Below are 23015 nucleotides of genomic sequence, written 5' to 3'. Positions count from 1 at the left end.
ATTTAGCACCCTCGGCTTGGAACAAACTGCAGAAGGAAAATGACTGAATTCATTTCATTAAGTGCTTTTAAATCTAAACTACGAATCCTTGAGGCCAAGTCAATAACATGCAACTGTTTTAATTAGATTGATTGTCATTTTAACTGACTCTTTTATTTTTATTTGAATTTTATTTTATTTTATTTGTATTCTTTCACTTATTGTTGCATGTGTGTTGTTGCTGCCTGTGTTTGAGTAATTTTCTGTAACTGTGAGACACCTGCTGCTGCCTATCTTGGCCAGGTCTCCCTTGAAAAAGAGGTTTTTAATCTCAATGGGATCTTCCTGGTTAAATAAAGGTTAATAATAATAAAATATTTTAAAGCATTATGACCACCACATGAATTTATAACACACAACTGAATTAAGGAATGAACTGGTGCAAGCTGGGATGGTTTCTAAGTCATTGATTCATGCCCTGTGCATTCCATGTTACTGTAGATCAGAGTGCATATACTGTATTTTTCTTTCCTTGCTGTGTCCTCTCTCCTTGGCACATTTATGAAATAATGTGGACAAATTGCAGTTTTTAGCGTCGGATTCATCACGTGGCTGTTTTTTTTTACTTCACCAAGTGTATGCTTCTGCTAAGAAAATAGATCACACATCACTTGTTCAAGTGCGTGTTTTTGGCCACCGCACTCACAGCTGAGATGATGATGGGGAAAAGCCTCAAGTCGGCTGTGCAACTGCTTCTGAAATTGGGGCCACTCATCCAGCGTTGCATCCAGCTGTGCTTTGAGCTGGCAAGGCTGGATTCAGTGCTTTGCTGGCAGCTCAGCTTCTCTCTTCTGTTTTTTCTGTTTTTCACATAAAAATCAGAGGTTGGCTTCCTGATTTGGATGTGGCCTGTTAGCATCTGCCAGCAAACACAAGGCGAGACTCCCCGTGCCATATAAACTGGGACACAGACCTTTTCCTCAGATGGTTTCACTAATCTCTTGTTTGCAGTTTATGATGCTTGCGACCATCAAATTTAGCAATAAAGGCATCAGTTGGTGCTGTTTACTGATAACCTGTTAAATTAGCAGTTTCAATAGCCGTCCATTAGCTGCACATATTTATGGACCGTTAGAAATACGTAGAAGTAAATAGTGTTTTCTCCTGTAGGGCTAATATATTGTCAGTGAAATGCTCCCTCTTACATCATATGCACTGAGGTCACTGCAGAAATAATGGTTGCCTGCACCTCTGCATTACCCTGTAGTAGGCAGAGGGTGTGTCTGTGTCTGTGTGTCCATCAGTCTTGGATTGCTTGTTTGCAAAAAATGGATACAAGCAGTATATCTGTTTATATCAGTATATATGTGTAAATTAAGCTTTTTTCTGTTTAGCATATTATTAACAAATTGTAAGGTATGGAAATATAGCATTAAAGTCTGTTTTGTTTTTTCTTTCATTTTTTGCATTGTTTCTGTTTGCTATAGCAACACTTCTTCCTGTTTCCATGTCTTTACAGGCAAGAAGAACTCGATCCTGATGCACAAAGTTCAGCATGATCTCAACTCAGGTGTTTTCAACAATCGTGAGAACGAGATGATCCAGGAGATAGTTAAATATGATCGGGAGATGGTTCAACAGGTGGATGTGCCACGCCCACGGGCCATGTCCATGACGCCTCCACTGACCGGTGGGATCTTTACGCCTCCAAGTTCCTCCGCCCACAATTCAGCAGTTGCCACTCTCCAGCAGGCTGTAGCCATGAATTTTTGTCCCCCCATGCAAGGAAACTCTGTGGGATTGGGTAACCTGCAGTCTCCCAGGATGATGAGGAGATTTCAGGTGATGCAAAGTGTATCGAGCCCTGTCTCAGCCTCTCCACTTCAGTCTCAACTCCTTGTTTCTGGTGCCTTTCCTCCGGTCCTGTCCAGCCCCCCTGTCCAAAGCCCACTAGCAGTCGGTGGGCGATCATTCCAGTATGGATCCAGTGCCCTGGCTGGTCCCACCTCAGGCTCACAGCTTTCTCTAGTCCAGCAGCACATAGCCAGCCCCGTGCACAGGCCCAGCACACATAAGAGCACCCATTCTTTGCAAATGGGAAGTCTGAGCCAAGATGCCAGGGCACTGTCAGCTTCTCAGCCTTCACTGCCTCACGAGATGGGACAACCAGCTGTCCCTAGTCCACCCCAATCTACACGAGTCTCATCTACTTCCATCGAGCCCCCTCACACCCCACTGGGTCACACAGGCATCCGGAGCGCCATACCACACAGGGTGGTTCTCCCACACCAGATGTCTGTTGGGGCCTTTCCTGTAGCATCCCTCCCCGGTTCCGTTCATGGTTTTGCACCTGTTGCAGGGGTAGCAGTAGGAGGAGTGGGAACTGGTCTGGGAGAATCGGGACTCCCCAAGAAGGACTCTTTAGTGAGCCTTCCTGAGACAGACCACATCAAAGTCAAATCCAGGCTATCCTCAAACTTGTGAACGTGATTAAAAACACTTGGAGAGTGACTCAACAAGGATCTTGACTACAGGAACATGGGGAGATTTCTGTTATCTCTCCTACAGTTCCTCTTCTCTTTATTCCAGTTTGACTATCCGATCGTATGAATGTCGAATGAGATGCAGCAGGGAGAATCTGATAGGCGACCGTTCTAATATAATAAAGTCGGTATGGTGACTTTTAAAATTGCAGCACTCAGATGTTTCTACTCACAGAAGTACTAGTTGCACAGATTGGTAATGGTACAGTAGTGTTTTTAATTCACAAAATAATCCACAACACACGGGAAACTTGCTTCACTACCCCTTCCTTCACCTCATTTTATGCAAACTTGGGGTTGGATGAGAGTTAAAGAAATTCAGGGATGTGCTTAAAGTATCGGAAGTTGGCACTTTAGTGGGATCTTATTGCTATATTTGAGCAGATTTTCTCAGTAGGTTGGCTGGTATACAGTCTAAAAGCAGTCTACTTTGACTTTATAAATCAGACTAATAAGATCTGATAGCCCTTAACTCAGATAAATAAGTCCCAGATCACAGACAGTTAATATCCTCAATGCTGAAATTACGATTGTATTGTTTCTTCAAGCCAAGCCACTGATTTCCACAGTATATGTCTGCCTGTTTGTTTTATTTAAAGCTGCATTAATCACTGTACTTTAAATTAGCACTGACTCTAATCAGGTGTTTTTTTAACACCTGCAAGTTTGTGGTACTGTTCAGTCTTTTTCTAGCAAATGATTAATATTGAAATGAACAACAGACAAATTCAGCAACAAGCTGATGAATAATGTTTTAATGACCTTGTTGAGACCAAAACAGAGTTAACCAGCATCCCAGTAAAAAAGAACTGTGATGCAATAATATGTAGTGTAATATTGCTCATGTGAGCAACTTTCTAAGGTAAGTGACGTCAGACTTTTGCCCTCAAGTAGCTACAAACTGATTGATGCAGCTTTAAGTAGATCATAGAAGTAGATCATAAAGACGTGTAAATATATAATTCCTTTTAATTACATATACATGGCCTCTGATGGAGGACCTGAGCTTGACGAACACATACCATCCCCTGGAGTGCAGGTTTATGGACTAAAGTCATGTAAGTGGTAATATCCCACAATTGTGAAAATGTTCTGTTTAACCTTACAAATTGTAATTCACTGCCAGCCAAGTAAAATAAATTTTATAGTTAAAATGTAAATTCCCTCATCAAAATGTAAATTCATTCTTTTCCTAACCCCTAATCTCACTTTCCTTTAGTTGCAGTTTGGGCCATGTGTCACTACGCCAAAGTCAATTCACACCGATAATGAAACTCCCGCGAAGTTCAATGCCGCTGCCGATGCTACGGTTTTGGTCCACAGCCAAGGACTGTGCCGATACTTTGCAGGATGTATATTGCAGTGTGCCTCTGTCATTACGGCTTCAATAAGAGGTCATGGAATACTGGCAATTTGTGTCCAAAAGCATTAGGAAGGGAACCTTTTCTCCTGGACCTGATATTCTATTCACCTCATCTCACTAATGCCTGAACCATTACTGGGTAATGAGTGTGGAAATTGGAATCCCCCGGGTCTGTTTGGGACTGTTATTGTTCTCGTTCAATTGGATTTCATTATACAGTGCCAATAATGAGTTCCCCTCCTATGATCATTTTCATTTTGTTTAGTTTCAGTCCAGCCGTTGTTATCCACCTTGAGAGTTCTGAACGGGACAAAGTTGAAGGTTTATAAGTATTTTTGTATCGTGTTTTTCAGGTGTGTTGTGCTTTTGTTTTATCCCCAAATTATGCCCTGTGGAACCTATTTAGCTACTCCAAAATAATTAATAGAGGCTTGTTATGAGAATGGTATTTTGCTGAACTTCACATTGTTTCCAGGAGGCACTCTGTTAGGACAGGAAATGCATTTCGTGACTAAATTAGTTTATAGATATTTTTACTCTAGTGGAAAGCACACAGTAAAGGATGATGGGGGAACAGAGAAAGAGAGTAAACCAGACTGAGTCAATACCTTTACTCATATCACGAGATATTACTAGCTCAACTTTAATAATTATAAATAAACCCCATGTTTTAATTAAGTGTGGAAATAGTGAAACCAAAGTTCCAAAGATTGCGATTCTTTTGTATGCAAACCTCACAGTGATTTAGCATAAAAATCAGACAACACTCATTCAGTCCTATTGTCTGAAAGTGATGTTTATCACATGAAGCAATAACTGTTTGAAACGGAGTGAATGACCACTGTATGCAGATGATGTTCTGTCCTCGAGGTGTTAACGAAGATGCAATATTTCATATTTTAGACTGCGCTCCCAAACTTTACTGAGAATTTGTTGAACATCTGTCTTTGAAAACAGATACGTTTAAACCGCGCTTACTGTCCACTCAAACTAACTTGACAGACATGGTATTTCTATGTGTAAACATAGTGTGCATCATGTAAACCAGACTATTAATTAATGTAACCTAGTTTACTGTAAATGTAGATCTGCTATAAAAAAAAAACAGATGAAGAAAATGTTTGAAAAAAAAAAGAATCTCTTTGTAATCTCTGACAGAATGCATATTATCATCTGGTATGAACTGATATTACTTGAAAATAATAATTAAAGGAGAGAAAAGCTGTTTGTATTACAGAGGATGTATCGCTTGTTTTTCTACAGTTACCACACAGAGTTTGTATAAACTCACATGCAGTGTTGGGAAGGTTACTTTTAAAATGTATTCCATTACAGAATACAGAATACATGCCCCAAAATGTATTCTGTAACGTATTCCGTTACGTTACTCAATGAGAGTAACATATTCTGAATACTTTGGATTACTTAATATATTATCATGCTGTTTACAACTACATGAATGTACTATTGCTGTGATTTATTACTGTTACTGAAGGTCCGCGGCTCCGAACCGTAGTAAAGGGACCTCTGGCTAATACGGTGGGTTCTGTGTCGTCTCGTAGCTGAAAAATAGCTTTACTTTGTTGTCTGGGTGAACTTTGCTAGCGAGAGACAGAGAGAGGAGTTGAAAGGCTGCTCCAACGGAACTTATTGTTTTTGGAGGAAAACACGAACACGGTGTACAGTCGAGTCTTAATAGCTTACTTACAACTGGGCTCGTCAGGCACTCTTCTTGGCTGCAGTGGTTATTATTATATTTACATGCTTCCAGCTCCCGTTTTTGCTCGATGACAGCTCGTACTTTTCCTTTTTCTCCCTCCCTCGCTCACAGACACATAACGTGTATGGCGGTCCATTCTCCCTGCAGCACGGACTACACTGCCTATGATGCTACATTCTTTAGAGCTATACCGGTAGCATTCTGCCTATTAGCTTAGCAATACAACAACAAAAAGGCCTCTCTCACCCAGGAAACACGCAGAGAGAGAGCGTCGCCCTGTAACCATGGCAACCGTAACGCTGCCACCTGCAACAACAGAACGTAGCTGTCAAACGAAACCCAAACAGGCCTGACCCGCCACAATATGAAACAGGGAAGTACCGCCGTGTAATCCATTTATTTCAACAAAGTAACTGTATTCTAAATACCACCTTTTTAAACGGTAACTGTAACGGAATACAGTTACTCATATTTTGTATTTTAAATACGTAACGGCGGTACATGTATTCCGTTACTCCCCAACACTGCTCACGTGCCAGTTGCTGTGAGGTCTGCATGGTTTCTTCCACTGTTTGCGTTTTAAGTTAGTTTTGTAATGTCACACCCCAGCCAACTTGCAAATCCTGGTTCTTTTCCCAGCGCATTTTGGGGTTATTTTTTTCCCTGATGAGTCAATAGCGTGCTCCCCTCAATCCTGTAAATGCACTTTTTTTTCAAACTTCTTCTGCAACTTTACAAACATATTTAGTGTTATGTAAATGTTACAAAAACTCAGCTGTTCGGTTTTTTAAGTACACGCTCAAGGCTTTGGTAAGTCAGCTGTGCTCACACACACATGCACGCTCAGACACGGCAGTGGAAACAGCAACAGAAGCGTCTGTATTTGCTTCTTTTTGTGCTTTCTTCACAGAGCCTCGTTTTTCTTAGCTTCAGTGCTTCTCTGACGCTAAACTACAGTATCTACCATTCCAGTTTTTATTTCTCTGAGGTCATCAATAGGAGGAATGCGTGGTGATTCGGGGTGTTTCAAATGTTTACCTACAAGGGCTGTTTATAACAACCGAGCGACGATATGATTTTGTGTCATCGACATTATCGTAGATGTACAATTATGCGAACGAGTTTGGATTATTTCACTCTTACTGACCAATAAGCAACTACAAGGTAAAAATATATGATGCAAATTTTATACTGGCTGTTTCTGTGTTTTATGGGATTTGATGGTTTATTATTTCTTTCCTTGTTGTCAGATCCCTGACTTGTGAGTCTAACAACCTTCAATATTACAGTGACTCGGTACAAAGCCAATACTTACAGCCAATCAATACCTTAAATCTACAGACAAATGTAGACAACCTCTTTTCTGGGAAACTCCCTCGAAGCAAACCGACAATCTCCAGCCGTCACTTTAAGAAAAATCAACAGTGCAGTGCAGGCGTTTCTGAGTCAGGGACCTGAATTTCTTTTATCGAGCCACTCTGCAGTTGTCATGTGTCCTAACATTTACTGTGCATACCTAGTGCCTAGCAAATATGGTAGTTTCCACATACATATACTATATTCTTTGTGTGTGGCTGTAAAAATGCGAGCTCCTCAGAATGCAAACGTCACTGTTACATATATCCCACTACAGAGTTAAACCAATAAATTGTATTTGACTACAGTACGATTCCACTGCCTCATGTTTAGGTGATTTCTGTTAGATTAGCATGTGAGAAAAGCACAAACATGCAAAGAGTCAATAATTTTGCGTTATAATAGAATCAGAGCTTCTTAATACAGTAAAAGCAGATTGTCTCTGCTCGCTGTAGGTCTTGAAGGTATTTTTCATTTATCAGAGCTGTTATTGATTGTTCACATCTAAAACACGGCAATATTTTTTCTGCGAATTTAAACGCCTTTCTCTAGTTTCTCTCTCTCTGTAGCTTTTATTTTAAAAACACAACTGGTTAAGATTTCTCTTCAGAAATGTGATGTTTATTAGTCCTTTTTGCGCCACTCAACCTAGTCCTTTCCTTCTGAGCATTTGGGAACTATCAATAATTTACATGAACCTTGGGGTTATTGATTCCTGCTGCACTTCCACCTACCTTGCTGGCTACATGTTGGTCTGAAAAACTCATGATGAATCCAGGTTGTATGTGGAAGTAGGCATGTACCAAATTACAGGGATCTTAGTGTTTTTACCAAGAAATCTGTCCAGAAGATCCTGTAACAAAAACTTTACGTTGAAAGTAAAGTTTTTATTTACAATTCAAATAAAGGTTATTCTGAAAAAATGATCACCTACATATAGGGGTGTTTTAACAGATTTAATATCCATCTTATTCTGCTTTTCTAGCTGATTTAGCAGAAAACCTTCTAGAAAACAGAAAGCGATCATCAAAAATCTTTTGCTCAGTCATATAGTGAATATTAGACTTCAGCTTACTTGTGGTTTTGGTGGCATTCTGAGCGTTTTGACTACAGGCTGGAAGAGGAACATTTACCTGTGCAAATATTTATTTAATTATGCAAGATATCATTCAGCATGAAGGATTTATCCCACACAATGCTTGTGCTGAGGTGTGCTCCCTTTTGGTAGTCTCTTACGATTAAAAGGCAGATTCATTAACATCAATAAATGCTACCTGTCTAATATATTGTTTTTCCATCTACGGTGTTTGACTTCCACTGAACTACAAATGTGTTTCTGATACAAATATACATTAGAAGACTGTGTTTAATATAAATGCTCTCGCAGCTCGTGTGGGGATCTCCTAAGAGGGACTTAAGCAGTTGGTAAGGAAAGCTTACCCAGCTGTTCTGCATGACCTTTCCCTGCAAGTCTCTGATCTAGATAAACACCTGAGACAGGAATAACAAGTCCCATTATGCAAAGTAATTATTGTAATTAATCATAGACAACAATAATGTTAACAGGTCAATGTCAATTAGAGTTGAAGTCTCAGTTGTGTGCATTCTTGGTTGCACGAGCTAAAGGTTGCAAAGGATCAAGGGAGCGTGTAATGTAAGTAATCACTGGTAAACGTACTTGGACAAGATACTAACACAAATTGATTTCCCCATCACCACCAAAAAAATTACCCGAGCCTCCAACAACCAAAATTATAGAACATTATATAGTATCATTATTTTATGCTATGGTCCCTAAATCCAAGCTATGGTATACACTCACTGGCTACTGTATTTGGTAGACTTTGCTGAGGCTGGACCCCTTTTTCTTTCAGAACTGCTTTGATTCATCATGCACAGGTGTTCATAACATTCCTCAGTGATTTTGGTCCATAGTGACGAACTAGCATCACACAGTTGCTGCAGATTTGTGAGCAACAAGTCAATGATGTGAATCTGCTGTCCCACCGCTTCCCAAAATGCTGTGACTTTATAGACCATTTGAGTACAATGAACCTACTGTCATGTTAAAGAAACCAGTTTGAGATGAGCTCTGGGACATGGTGAATTATACTAACAGGAGTGCTGCACAGTGTAGTCTTCTGCTGCTATGGCCCATCAGCTTCAGAGTTTGATGTGTTGTTTGTTCAGGTATGCTCTTCTAGATACTTTGGTTGTAGTGGGTACTTGAGTTATTTTTTACTTCTTATGAAGCAGTTTGACCTTTCTCTTCTGAAATCTGGCATCAACAAGCCATTATTATCCAAATAAGTCTCTTAAAGCACCTTTCTTCATCATTCTGTTGCTCACTTTGAACTGCAGCACATTATCCAATCCATGTCTATACGATTAAAAAGTTTGTGCCATGTGATTCACTGATACATTTTCAATGTGATTGTATCATCAGTATGCCGATATGTCTCGTTTTGTTTTTGGTGCAGGATGAACTTTTACACACAGCGCTCCATAAAAACAGCAGGGAGCAAGGCCAAAAATGCAAAGTCAGCTGCAACAGACATCCAGCACAAGGAAGGTGGAAATATCCTTCCATCCATCCATCTTCATCCGCTTTATCCGAGGCCGGGTCGCGAGGGCAGCAGCCTAAGCAGAGAGGCCCAGACCTCCCTCTCCCCAGCCACCTCCTCCAGCTTATCCGGGGGAACACCAAGGCTTTCCCAGGCCAGCCGAGAGATATAATCTCTCCAGCGTGTCCTGGGTCTGCCCCGGGGCCTCCTCCCGGTGGGACATGCCCGGAACACCTCACCCAGGAGGCGCCCAGGAGGCATCCTTGTCAGATGCCCGAGCCACCTCAGCTGGCTCCTTTCGATGTGGAGCAGCAGCGGCTCTACTCTGAGCCCCTCCGGGATGGCCGAACTTCTCACCCTATCTCTAAGGGAGAGGCCAGCCACCCTTCGGAGGAAGCTCATTTCTGCCGCTTGTATCCGCGATCTCATTCTTTCGGTCACTACCCACAGCTCGTGGCCATAGGTGAGAGTAGGGACGTAGATCGACTGGTAAATTGAGAGCTTCGCTTTTACACTCAGCTCCCTCTTCACCACGACGGACCGGTGCAGCGTCCGCATTACTGCAGCTGCAGCCCCAATCCGTCTGTCAATCTCCGGCTCCCTTCTCCCATCACTCGCGAACAAGACCTCGAGATACTTGAACTCCTCCACTTGGGGCAGGAACTCATCCCCGACCCGGAGTGGGCACTCCACCCTTTTCCGGCTGAGAACCATGGCCTCAGATTTGGAGGTGCTGACCCTCATTCCCGCTGCTTCACACTCGGCTGCGAACCGTTCCAGTGCGAGCTGGAGGACATCACCCGATGAAGCCAACAGAACCACATCATCCGCGAAAAGCAGAGATGAGATTCTGAGGCCACCGAAGTGAAAGCCCTCCGCCACTTGGCTGCGCCTAGAAATCCTGTCCATAAAAATTATGAACAGAACCGGTGGAAATATATTTAAGTCAAATTGTATGATTAGTGGGCACAGAACAGTTGTATGTGATCAAACAATATTCAGTTGTTTAAAGTAAGTATGTAAATAAAATAATGAATTTGTGTCTTACTTTTTCATATTTTTTTGCAGACAAAATATTCTAAAATTCTAAACGAGTAATCTAAACCTTTTTGAAAACCTTCAAAAACTCTCAAGCACAGAAATCACTAAAGTTTCTACTTCTTGATGTCCTTGCTCAGACGTTTTTGGAGTGCCATTTCAAAAGCCACAGTTTTCCCAGCAGTGTTGAGACACATGGTCTCCAAAGGGGGAATTTAATAGACTTCACACTTATCGTGTGAGTTTGCCACTTAGAGGTTGACATGCAGATGATTAAAGAAGCCTCGGAGGGTTTACTTCTTTCCATCTGAAATTTACAGGAAAATTGCTGTTTGTTAAGCATGCATCAGCACCAGTCAGCCAGACTAAAGGTCAGACCAACTAATACTAATATACCTGACACACACTTGCCAACACCGTACCACCCGTCTCCTAAACACCAGAGCCCCCGTCCCTGCGGTGCCTTCTGCTTCCTCTCCCCTGCTATCATAGAGTTACGACCCTGTTTGCTCCCACAAGGGCTGTCTGTACAGTGTGCTCCCCTGCCAGTGCTGCTGAGTGCTGGGAGATAGACGAGGAGAGCCCAGGAGCCTGGCAAGGAAATCAAAGTCCTCCCGGTTTAAGTGAGTGGTGCGGCTATCGAAGAGTGGCTTCCAGGTCTGGCATGTCTCACAGATAGCGACCAACACTTCTGTGGTGTCTCCTCTCTGATGATGCTTCAGCTAGAATAAAGAGCTTAGTAAAAGCCCTCCACTGATGTCTGATGGTGCTTCTACATTCAGTGACATACAGTACATTCAAGGTAGGCTGTGATAAATATTAGAAGTTTTTGGATTTAAGATTTTTTGAATAATTAATGTTTTATTGCTTCTATGCATATATCTTAATTCTATTTCTGGCCATGGTGGGTTGGAGACTATGCCAGAATGCTTAGAGTGTGAGACAGGGGAACACCCCACATAGGCCCTCACTTTATCACAGCTCTAATGTAGCCAGTCACTTTCACACTTATCACCAATTTAGAGTCCCCACTTAACTCTAATCTACTGTAGCTGGACTGCCAACAGAAAGCAGACCTCAGCGACTCCTTACATTCACAAATACCCTTCCCGTTTCCATAACATTTGTGAAACTGCCTAAAATATCATTAAAAACAGAATACAGTGATTTACACCTTTATGTAAATGAATGAAATAAGCATCCTAAGCATTCAGCATCTGGTTAAAGCATTATAACAAACCAGATTGGAATTAGATGGAGGTTCTGAGACTTGCTAGCAGAGGTTTGATTATTAAAAAGTGACTATAAAATAAGGCGCTTAAAGAATCTTGTTTCGTGTACATTAAAAGAACATATGTGCAATCTTAAAGATTATGCTCTACCTTTTAATCTCTCTAGAGAGGTAGGGATGGGTACCGGTATCTGGTGCCATGATGGCACCGGTTCTGACATAAACGGTAGTAACCAGACCGAAAAGCAGCGCACATTTCGGTGCTTTTTTTTCGGTGCTTTTTTTTCCTGAGCTGTGATACACTTTAGATTCTAGCCAATCATTTTACGTTTCCGAGGATAGTAGGCGGGTCCAGGTACGTACGTTCTTTTAGAGCAGAGCTACAGATTAAAAATGCCCAAGGCGAAGCGTCAAAAGTCTGGCTGTACTTCACAGCAAAAGATGCAAACTCAGCAGCTGCAACAAGTGCTTTAAGGTGATACTGTGATACTGTCAAAGGAGGTAACACCTCAAATCCGATGAAACACTTGGCGACGCATAGCGGTTTTTTTAAAAAGCCGAAAAATGCCCCGTATTTGATAGCTTGCTGCGAGACCTCACACCGAGCGCATCTACTGCGGTGTGGTTCCTGTTATCGGACCCGGAGTTAGCAACATCCCCCAAAAACCCGAAGAGGAGAGTCCTGGCCCCTAGCCCTGCCAGTGTAGCAGAAATGATGAGGATGATGATGCAGCAGCAGCCGTTCTTCTCTGCGTGAGTAGCTTGATGTTGTTCGTGTGTAATTTACGTTGAGTAGGCTAACCACGTTATTACATTAATGCATGTAAGGTGAACTAGCAAACATCCTCATAGTTACATGTGCCTGTCTTCTTGTTTGGTGGCAGATACTCCCTTCACCCTGGCCAAAAAGGCTAAAATGACCAAAGAAAAAGTGGAAAACAGTTAAACATGAGAGGTTTTTGGACCAATTTTGTGTTCTCCATTATTGTGTTCATACCATATATGCCCCATAGCTGCAGAAAAGGCTAACATTGTTATCTTTTTACAAAAAAACAGCTGAACATGAGAGGTTTTTGGACCAATTTTGTGTTCTCCATTCTTTAAGCACCGGTTTGAGCACCGTTTAAGCACCGGCACCGTTTCAAAAGTACCGGTTTGGCACCGGTATCGGATAAAAACTTAACCATACCCATCCCTACAGAGAGGCCTTCACGTGAAGGGTTTGTCAAACATCTGCCCCAACATCTGCTTGTAATACATATATTCTCTTATGCAGGCTTGTAATGGAAGCTACCTGACTATTTCTTGCTTCAAGCCTTGCTCCATTATTGCAGGTTTGACCAGCGAAGCTCAAAGTATCTAACAGCAAACATCCAGGGAATCACCTGAGAGACAACACGACAGGCCCATCAAGCTACCCGTCAGCTGTAATATCATCTTCAATATCCTGTGCACTCCCTTAGCCAAAGTCATCCACAGTTCGGGCAAACAGCACACCTCCTCCCAACAAAAACAGATGTCTGTTCCTTGTCTTGTTCCCTCTACAGTAACCTGCTAACAGGTTCCACCATTTTTAGTGTTGTAGAGTAATAATTTTAAAGTTTATACTATAGTCAGACATCCCACGCAGGCATCTGGTATGCGGCGCTCATTCATGACCACTCCTTGGTGCTGACCTCAGGTCAAGTAAGACTTTTTTTCAGGCAGTCGTGTTGTGAAACATGATACGTATTAAGTATGTGTGATCCTAAGAGCACTTTACAGGAGAGAGCTCCGTCCTTGAAGCCCAGTTGGAAAAAAAAAAAATATCAAAGGAAAGGAGAGGCAGCTCTGGGCTAATGTCTGCTGAATAGAGACCTTTGCTTGGTGTGCATCAGGTTAAGATTAAAGTCAAAATCATAGCTTTCTTTATTAATCAATAAAAAACGTGACAGTTAAATCAGAATCACAGAATTGTGTAAAAGTCTTGAAGCAGTTCATTGAATACGTGTGCAAAAATGCTTGGAAATACTGAACATAAGCTAAAGTTTGTACAAGATTGAAAGCCAACATTTTGTATGACCTACTTCAACATAATATCTTCAACGTAGCCTGAACTCTCTTAGGAAGCTTTCTTGTCATTTCTTGAAGTAGTCACCAGGAATAGTTCTCCGAGCTTCTTGGAGAACTTCTTGAAGCTCTTCTTTGGATGCTGGCTGCCTTTCACTCCATCTGGCAGCATGTTTACATTCTACTTCACTGATGTTGAGGTCTGTGGGGAGGCCAATCCATGATTGGCAGTGTTTCGTTGTGTGTTTATCTTATTAGTTATGCTTTTACTGCATCGGCAGTGTGTTTGGGATCAGTGCACTGTAAGTGCAATAAAAGCATGAGTAAATGACAAATAAAATCGGTGCAAATCACTCTTTTTCAGATGGTACTGAAGTGTAATTCCATCAATTCTGACGAGATCTCTAACGCCACTGAGTGAAATGCCAAAACCACGACAGAGCAGCCACATTGTTTAACAGATCGCTGCGGCTCTCACTTATCTTACCTTCTTATACTCTGACAGACGTGTTGTCGCTGACTTGCAGTCCAGTTCTTTTGCCTTTTCTCCCCATTTCTCTTTCTTAAGAATGACTTCTTGACAGCCACTCTTGCACTGTGACTGAATCCTGTTGATGAGGCTTCAGTAAACAGTAGATGGATCAGCTCTCTCAGCTTCTGTGTCAGGTCTTTGCTGACATTTTTTCCTATTTCTGAAAGACATGACTTTCAGATACTGTTCATATGCTGTAGACAAAATGAAATTTAAGGTGTGAAAAACTAACATTGTCCAGTTTACTCTTTTTTTTTTTAAGGACACAATGCACAACAGGCTAATATATGCCAAGTTTTCATCTAATAGCTCTTTGGGAATCACCCAAAATACGATTCTATACCTGCCAAACTGTTAATTTTGGCATTTCTCATAGGTTGAACTAAATAAATGAGAATTAGTGATGTTTTTGTGAGAAACTACTAGTAACAATACCCAAGGATCCATTTTACAGCTGGTAAATTGCCAGATTACACTGCTTTATTCTTTGAGTTTGAGGTGTTTTTATGCTTGAATGAGTCATTGATGTTAAGTTTTGACTTTCAGTGCTCTTCATGGACAAGCACCAGCTTACAACAGTGAACTTTTACATCCTTACGTCCTTAGATTTCTCTGAGGTGATGTGATCAGGGTCTACTGATTGTGAATCATAACTGAAACTAAAGGAGACAGAGCATTTACAACAGTGGCCCCCAGACTCTGGAACTCTACATCTGAGAGCTTAACTCAGTTTTCTGTTCTGGTATTTTGCTGAGAAGCACTTTCTGACATTTATCTTGAAAGGTGCTATAGAAATAACATCCAAATTACTCTTACTTAAGTAACTTAAGGATTGGACTGAAAATAAGTTAAAAAGCAACCAGTGTCCAAAGTAAAACTTTTAAAGACCCTGAGAAGTTTTTCTCAGACCACTTTAAAAAGTTACAGAAAGTCTGGTGCCTTGGATGCAAAATCTAAAGATTGGAGGCGTGGCTCAACACTTTTGCACAGTACTGTAGATTTTACTTTTATTCTAAAGGTGTGCTGGCTATAGAAAAAACTAACTGCACCAGGTTAGCTTAGCTTAATGCCATTTACAAGACAGCAAACATGCTCATTTCTCAAAATTAAAACCTTTTGTTGCCCTGGTCATACCAGAGGTTTTCAAACTTTTTCTTATGAATTTTAGTAAATGAGGTTTAGCACATACAACCATCAAACTCATATTTGCCCTGAAAAATCATATTCAGCTTAGTTTTACTGATTATTTGATACACCTCACCTACAGCGGCTCTGCACCCACCAGTTTGAGAATAATTTCTAATAATATGGTAAATGGTCTGTATTTGTATAGCGCTTTACTCAGTCCCTAAGGACCCCAAAGCACTTTACACCAGTGGTCCCCAACCCCCGGGCCTCGGACCGGTACCGGTCCGTGAGTCGTTTGGTACCGGGCCGCGAGAGTTTAGGCTCAGGTGTGAAATGTATAGTTTTCAGGGTTTTTATCGGTTTTCAGCGTTATTTTGTTATCGTTTTTATCGTTTACTCAGTTTTTCTTGGTCTTTTCACGTGTGTTATGAATAAATTTTCTTTTTTTTCGGTACCGGTACTAGTTTTATTTTGTTTTATTTATCCGCGACACCTTAAAGGCCAGTCCGTGAAAATATTGTCGGGCATAAACCGGTCCGTGGCGCAAAAAAGGTTGGGGACCGCTGATTTACACTACATTCAGCCATTCACCCATTCACACACAAATTCACACACATATTTAAAAGACAAATGTTTAACTAACTTTTCTTATAGTACTCAGCATTAATTGTCATCCCCAAAAACCGCACCAAATATTAATTTTATAGCCTTACTATGAAATTAAATCGAATTACATTAAATTACAAATGACATGCTAAAAAACCTGCAGTGCAATCAGCACACACTACTCAAAGATCATTTCCATTTCATTACACTGCCACTCAGCCAGCTTTGTTTGGCTGAGCCTACATTTGCCTTTGAACATCAATGGCACCTTTTGTCTGAAACTGCTGTAACGTTTCCAGCAATGATCAGATAGCACTTCTGCTATTTTTATTTCTACATGTGGCACTGGCCCAGAAAAATAAGATCTGAGTTGATTAGTGAAGCCTGCAAAGCCTTTGTGGTACATCTAAAAGGAGGCCTTCATCTAACAGTCTAAACGACAGCACTGAAATATGCAGATACGATTAAATAACAGGCGGTTCGATTCATCCTGTTTAAGCACGCTAAGAATACCAAATGTTTGACTGAAGCTTTGAATAAGTAAGGAGACATTTTAAGAAGCATGTTTATTTTATTGCAACCGTCAAGTGTTTAGTTACTCCAAGAAGGCGAGAATACTATGGCTCCATCTCAGAGACCCCGACTCGTCCGGCCATATCTTGGTTTCTGTGTCCTTTACACTCATTTTACAGTAAAACACATCTTTCAAATGTCTCTTCTTTAAACGTCTTCTGAAGAAGACAAAATGTTTCCATTCAGAGGTAGGGGCTGCAGAGGCAGGTCAGTGCTCAGTGGAAATCTTTACATCATGATACCAGCAGACACACACACACACAATCATCCACAATAATACTCTGTAGGTAGAATTTTTTTGCTTGAGTAGCAAAAATATTAGAGTGATGAACAGACTGGCACAGTTCACATTATATTCAGTATAGCAAATGAACACACTCACTGACTCCCACCCACACTCGCACACTCCCACAAACCTGAATATGGCCAGGTAGATCTACTAAGAGAGGTACTTTTCCATAATTGAAGTCTTAGCATTTCCATCCAACGCTTATTCCTTCATTTTTCACTTGGATGAGTATCCCACCATTTTCCCATCAGTCTAGAAGTCAGTTAATAAGGCGAGTTCGCTGTGTACGCCTCCGACAGCTCCAGCCAGGCTGAGGACCAGGAGGCAGGCAGGGTGCGGCTGGATCAATGTCCTCATGTCTGTGGAAGACAAAGCCGGTAGGGACCCTGGAGCCTGCAGCTTCCCTGCTGCACTCTGTCAATTCCACTCATCTCCTTCTACTGGTTCGCTCTCACGAAGCTCTCAGCTGAAGAAATAAGTAGATTCTTTCACCCGATGGAGATCAAAATCACCTGGAGAGGCAGGACGCAATGTGTCAGAGCGCATTTAGTCACCGGACAGTAGTTATACAAATTATATGACCTACATAAAAACAAATAAATAAGTACCACATAGTATTGCTGAATTTGGTGAAAAAAAAACTGCTGTGTAACACGGATTTCTTATATTATTTAAAAAAGTGCAGACATGAGCACCATCTCCTCCAATTGACTATGTGCACTCCTCCTGTGGGGAGCTTTGTTTCCGGTGTCCTATTCGCGCCTTGTTTACTGTCCAAAACAAGTTAAGGAAATGAATGAATCAAGCGGCGATTTACATTTCTATAGATGTCTCGGGCATTTACCCAATATATCTGTAAACGATGTTCATCGACTTGTCCATATTTTTTCCCCGCGCCTCAGAGCAAAAGAGAAAAGGGATTCAAATGTTATATTTCTCAGCTGTCCCTCGTTTATCGCGGGTGTTATGTTCTAAAAATTAACCAGCGATAGGTGAAATCAAGTAGCCAATTTTATTTTTTGACGATGCAAAACGTTTCATGGACATCGTGGACATACAGTACTGCACTTCAGAGTCACACTGCTAGCGATTGATGCAGCGATTCTGTACTGTATAGGAGAGATGTCACAGAGGAGATCGTCTGCAGCGATCAGGACGCAGGACACAATGTGAAAAAAAAATAAGCATGCAAACTTGCACTAAAAAATCTGCGAAACAGCGAGGTGAAAGGTGAACCGCGTTATAGCGAGGGACCGCTGTAATTTTGAAGGTAAGTCACAACATACCCTTCGTACATACTAATGTATAGAAACCGTTACCAGCAATCATTCATTTTTTGTGTGGCTTTTTTCACGGTTTGTTAACATGCTGTGTAGGTGTGTACTTGACTAGCTGATATCGACATAACGGGGAAACATCTGGTTTGACTATTGTTCACCTGTAGTTTGAATGCTGAACATTTGCCTGTTTAAATCATAAGACCAGTCACTATACAGAGATGTGCTTCTGAATGTGGACGATGTGTCTTCTCCTGCAGTAATGCAGTTCTGCTTGTGTTGAGTGATGTAAACAACTGATCGATCTAAACTCTTTAAACGTCAAAATTGATCATTAGATTTTTATGACACAACAGTGGTGAGTGTTCCCACCTTCTGCTCTTTGTAACTTAACGCGATCTTTCCGTTTTCGAGTTTTGGACATGATTTTGGAGTATATCTTCGCAGTAGCGATTGACCGCAAAGTAAAGCTACCGGAAATGTACAACCCCACATCCGGTCTCAAACCAGGAAGTTAGCATTTTCTCGTGCACAGGGTCAATAGAATCATTCTCACAGAGCTAGTTTCCACGGGAACACATTAAAGGCAGCGTGAGCTGTCATGTTTACTTTATTAAAGGAACATTTGTGAGCTACTTTTGGATTGAAAATTAAAATAAGTGTATGAAGAACAGCAACAATTAGCTAAAGTTAAGCTGCTGTTATATTTGCACGATAAGGGAAAGTTTGGCATCACAGCGTAGCATTTGGTAATAAACCAAAATATTAGGTGCAATCAAAAGGTTCAGGGATCGAGCATATATAAATGAAGACCAACTTCTTGTAAAAGTCTGAGTCGTTTTTAGAACAGGTACCATTTTTAGCTCACTCCATTCAAGGTCCATTATGCCTCTTTGTACTTGTGCCTTTGCACTATCTGCTGGATCCTCTAGGGCAGGGGTGGGCAATCCCAGTCCACGAGGGCTGGTGTCCCTGCAGGTTTTAGATCTCACCCTGGGTCAACACACCTGAATCACATGATTAATTCATTACCAGGCCTCTGGAGAACTTCAAGACATGTTGAGAAGGTAATTTATCCATTTAAATTAGCTGTGATGGATCAAGGACACATCTAAAACCTGCAGGGACACCGGCCCTTGTGGACTGGGATTGCCCACCCCTGCTCTAGGGTGTCAAAACTTGAACTTGATTTTCATTTTCAGGAAGTGCTATGAAGTCAAGGAGGAGGAACGAGTGAACATTATGTTGGTGTGCCCACAAAACAACCCATTTTCAGTGTGCTCTGTTCATGCTCTCAGTGGCATACTGGCACACACCACAGTTTTGGTTGTTTCCACTAAATGTCTTCCCCCTGATGCCTCAGGATGTTACAGCATAACTGACAGTCACAGAGTCAACTCGCATCCCAGAATCTGATTCACCATTGCGAATTTGGGTCTGTTTGAATGAGAACATTTATATTTGCTATCTGTAGGAGTTTGAAGACCATGGTGAAAACGCCTAGTGCACGCGACGAGAGCAAGTGCGGTCACTTCCTTCCAGTGAGCAACCAAGATAATCTTGAAGAGCAGATTGGCCAAATTTAAATCACATACGTTTTTTTAAAAATTATTTTTAAGTGACTGCATAATACATTGCATAATCCAAATTATTAAAAATAATCTATGATTCATCCAAAATTGAATAAATCTGAGCAAACTGTTCTAAAAGACCAACTACAACCTTTATGCCACAGAAGAAGTGGCGAAAATTATTCTTTTAAGTGGTTTTTTTAAGTGAAACTTTAATGTTCAAATTGGAGGGCACAAGTAAATTTTCCATTATCACATGAATGCTAATTTTAGGTCTGAATGAGGTCCTGTCCTGCACTCTGTGCTTAGCCTTGTGTGCTCTCTGCCTCTCTGACAGTTTGGTACACCAGCAGGAGCTGCTGTATAAATTATTGAGGAAAGGACACAAAAAGTGAAGAGTGAAAAGGCTTATTATAGCTGCAACATGCTGATATCAAGTACTAACTAACTAACATAGATATCAATACAGGCATCCAAGCTGCCCCATAAACCATGTATAATAATTTATTGTCTTTATTATGTTTTTTCTTAAATTATTGGCTCTGTGAGACTGATAATAAGATCCTGCACCCACAACTGATTCATTGAATTGTATTCTTAACTCCAAGTCCAGCACACAAACAGAATAGCTGACAGCCATCATTATTCTCACAGACGGCCAATCAGTTATTCCCAAACTCAGACTCCAGCTGGTAAAACATTCACAGGTTATTGAGTTCTCTCTCCAGCCTTTTTTAAAACCCTAAATTTATAATTGTAGATACACCTCATCAACTGATGCTCTTCATTACACGCAGGGCTGTGCGATATGACCAAAATCTCATATCCTGATATAAGAATTCTATCGTCCTGATAACGATATAAATCACAAAAATGTAACATTTTCTGTAAATTCTGTGAACCTCGGGCAGCTCGACTTGTGGGAAGTGTTTCCAGCTGCGCGTCATGTAGCTGGAGTCGAGTGTTTTAACCGATGCATGAAACTTTACATTTTTAGACATAAGTTGCAACAGCCGCCGTTTTCTTTGTGAGTATTTATTACACGGCGTGCTGCGGGGAAAAGCCTGTTCTAACGTTTGAGTCTAAGGTTTATTTTTTAGCACCTGGCGGCTCTTTTTTAATTCTCATCCGTAAATAATCTGCTCTTTCACGTGATTCAGTTTATTTTGAAAAGTCTCAACAGGATCTTGAGCTTTATTGTGAAAGGTTTATGTGGAACATAAACAAGCGGACACGCGATGCTGTTACCGTCGTTGTTGCTAACGACAACGCATAAAAACAGGCGCTTGTCCGTCCGTAGTGTGGTTATATTAAATATAAGAGAAAGAGAGAACTTTAAGAAATTAATATAGCCACTACAGTGACCATCAAAACGATGAAAAAATATTACCGTAAACAGTTTATTTTGCAACACCACGAAACAAACAATAGCGTAAAATGAAACGATAGACGTTTTTATAGCGTCATCCGATATATATCGTTATATCGAACAGCCCTAATTACACGCACGCTGAAACCTGATAATCAAACGTTTCGGATCCTTTATAGTAAAGATTATACTCCGCATTCAGTGGGGCCTTCTATTGAAATGAAAACTGCGGACATTCGGGGAAACAGACGCCCGAGGTGCACACCTGACCGGTCTCAGCCACATAAGCTGATTATGCAGAGGAGGGACGCAATTAACAGCAATCAATTGGTACAACCCAGCTGTCAGTGCCAAGCAGATCACAAGTGTGCAAATGGAGATGGAGCAAGAGGTTACATAACAGAAAAGCCTGCATCCACCTGACAGAGAGACAGAGAGACAGACTGGCTCTGTGCACCACATCCAGTTAGGAGAACAATGGATAGAAACGCAAATTACATCAAAAGGTAAAGTGAGGACGCTGGACCTGCAGGTGGCCATGCAGGTTACGAAACACAATGACACAAGCTTATTAGTTTTTACTTATTTTTTTTTAGCTATTTAGTTTTTGAAAATGTAGAATACTCTAATCTGGGACAAAATCAGGCTATTTGACCAAGTCTGATATGTATGGACAATATTCAACACTAATCAGAATTATAAGCAAGAAGGAAAAAAAGGAAGGGTGGATGGATCCAGTTCATACAGTCCAGCAGTATTGCCCTTCTGCTAAGAGCTTTAAGGTATACCTGTACAAGTTCTCTTCTGCCCAATTAGGAACAAACCCCATCACCCTGTACCTCGTCCTTGTAAACACTCCATCAAGCCCAGGTGTTTGGGAGCCACACAGCCTCATTCAAACTGACCTGTCTGGGGCACTTTGGCCAGCAGCATCATCAGCCTTCTATACTCCTGGTACTTTTTGCTCTTGGCTTCAGTCCTGCCACAAAGAGGAGAGTAATAAAGTTAACTCAGAGAAAAATGTGCTTTTGTCTCTATAGGAGTACAAAGTCAAAGGATTTTCAGCCCTCCTACAAACGCAGTTATCTGCTCTTTCTTCCTTATTAACAAAAATAAAACTAATTGAATATATAAATATGTTTTTTGGTTTAAAAATGTAACTATTGGGAAGAAGGTCTCATTGCCACCACTGTAAAGTCCGCTCTGTTTGTCTGATCAATGTGAGAGCAACTTTATACTCTACACAGCAAAATACATTTGTGCACAGGTGAGCTGGGTTATTTTTTGATACTAGAAAAAAATTACTTTAACATTTTGATGAATAAAGAAACCCAAAATGCCCTTGTAGTTCCACATTTCTTCTTCTCTGACACATCCTAGAATGAAAAATGTGAAACTAGGCAGTAACAATGGTAAGAGAGACAAAGAAGGTGCTGTGGAAGTGGATGATGAGCATAACCCATCTTGAGGGGGAGGATAGTAAGACGGACATGAGGAGAGAGAATCATGTTGTATCTAATGTCATGTAGAAACTGTAGAAAATCTCAGTGCTTTACAAGGACACAAAGCCCTGAGATTAGTGGCTATAAAGCCCTCTTATGTTTGTCTACCTTCTGTTTTATAACCTGTGCACATGTAGTAGCTGAATATGTTCAATCTGTGGTGGCACATGTCACAAATATCATAAAGATCTCATTAAAGGTAATACAATATAGCGTAAACACAGACTCGTGAGAATGACGGCTTGTTATGTAAGAACAAGAGGGACAGACAGCAGATAGGTGCAACTAAGTATGAAAATATGAACTAGTAGCTATTACATAATAT

At 41.1% G+C, this 23015-nt stretch overlaps 2 protein-coding genes across 2 annotated transcripts in view; one reads left to right on the top strand and one right to left on the bottom strand.

The window, feature by feature from the left end:
- Positions 1 to 21106, top strand: part of hcn2b (hyperpolarization activated cyclic nucleotide-gated potassium channel 2b) — a 69414-nt gene extending 48308 nt beyond the window's left edge. The window contains exons 8-9 of the mRNA XM_085150209.1: positions 1499 to 12749; positions 12864 to 21106. Of these exons, the coding sequence (XP_085006335.1) occupies positions 1499 to 2463 (965 nt within the window). The 3' untranslated portion in view covers positions 2464 to 12749; positions 12864 to 21106. The remainder of the gene's footprint in view (positions 1 to 1498; positions 12750 to 12863) is intronic.
- Positions 16661 to 23015, bottom strand: part of polrmt (polymerase (RNA) mitochondrial (DNA directed)) — a 73279-nt gene continuing 66924 nt past the window's right edge. The window contains exons 20-21 of the mRNA XM_085150207.1: positions 22094 to 22167; positions 16661 to 17483 (exon numbers count right to left, since the gene is read on the bottom strand). Coding sequence (XP_085006333.1) covers positions 17434 to 17483; positions 22094 to 22167 — 124 coding nt within the window. The 3' untranslated portion in view covers positions 16661 to 17433. The remainder of the gene's footprint in view (positions 17484 to 22093; positions 22168 to 23015) is intronic.

Source organism: Neolamprologus multifasciatus, chromosome 23, assembly GCF_963576455.1.
Source record: "Neolamprologus multifasciatus chromosome 23, fNeoMul1.2, whole genome shotgun sequence".
In the NCBI taxonomy this organism is placed as follows: domain Eukaryota; kingdom Metazoa; phylum Chordata; class Actinopteri; order Cichliformes; family Cichlidae; genus Neolamprologus; species Neolamprologus multifasciatus.
The sequence above is the reverse complement of the archived record's forward strand: the minus strand, read 5'-3'. Positions and strand labels throughout refer to the sequence as shown.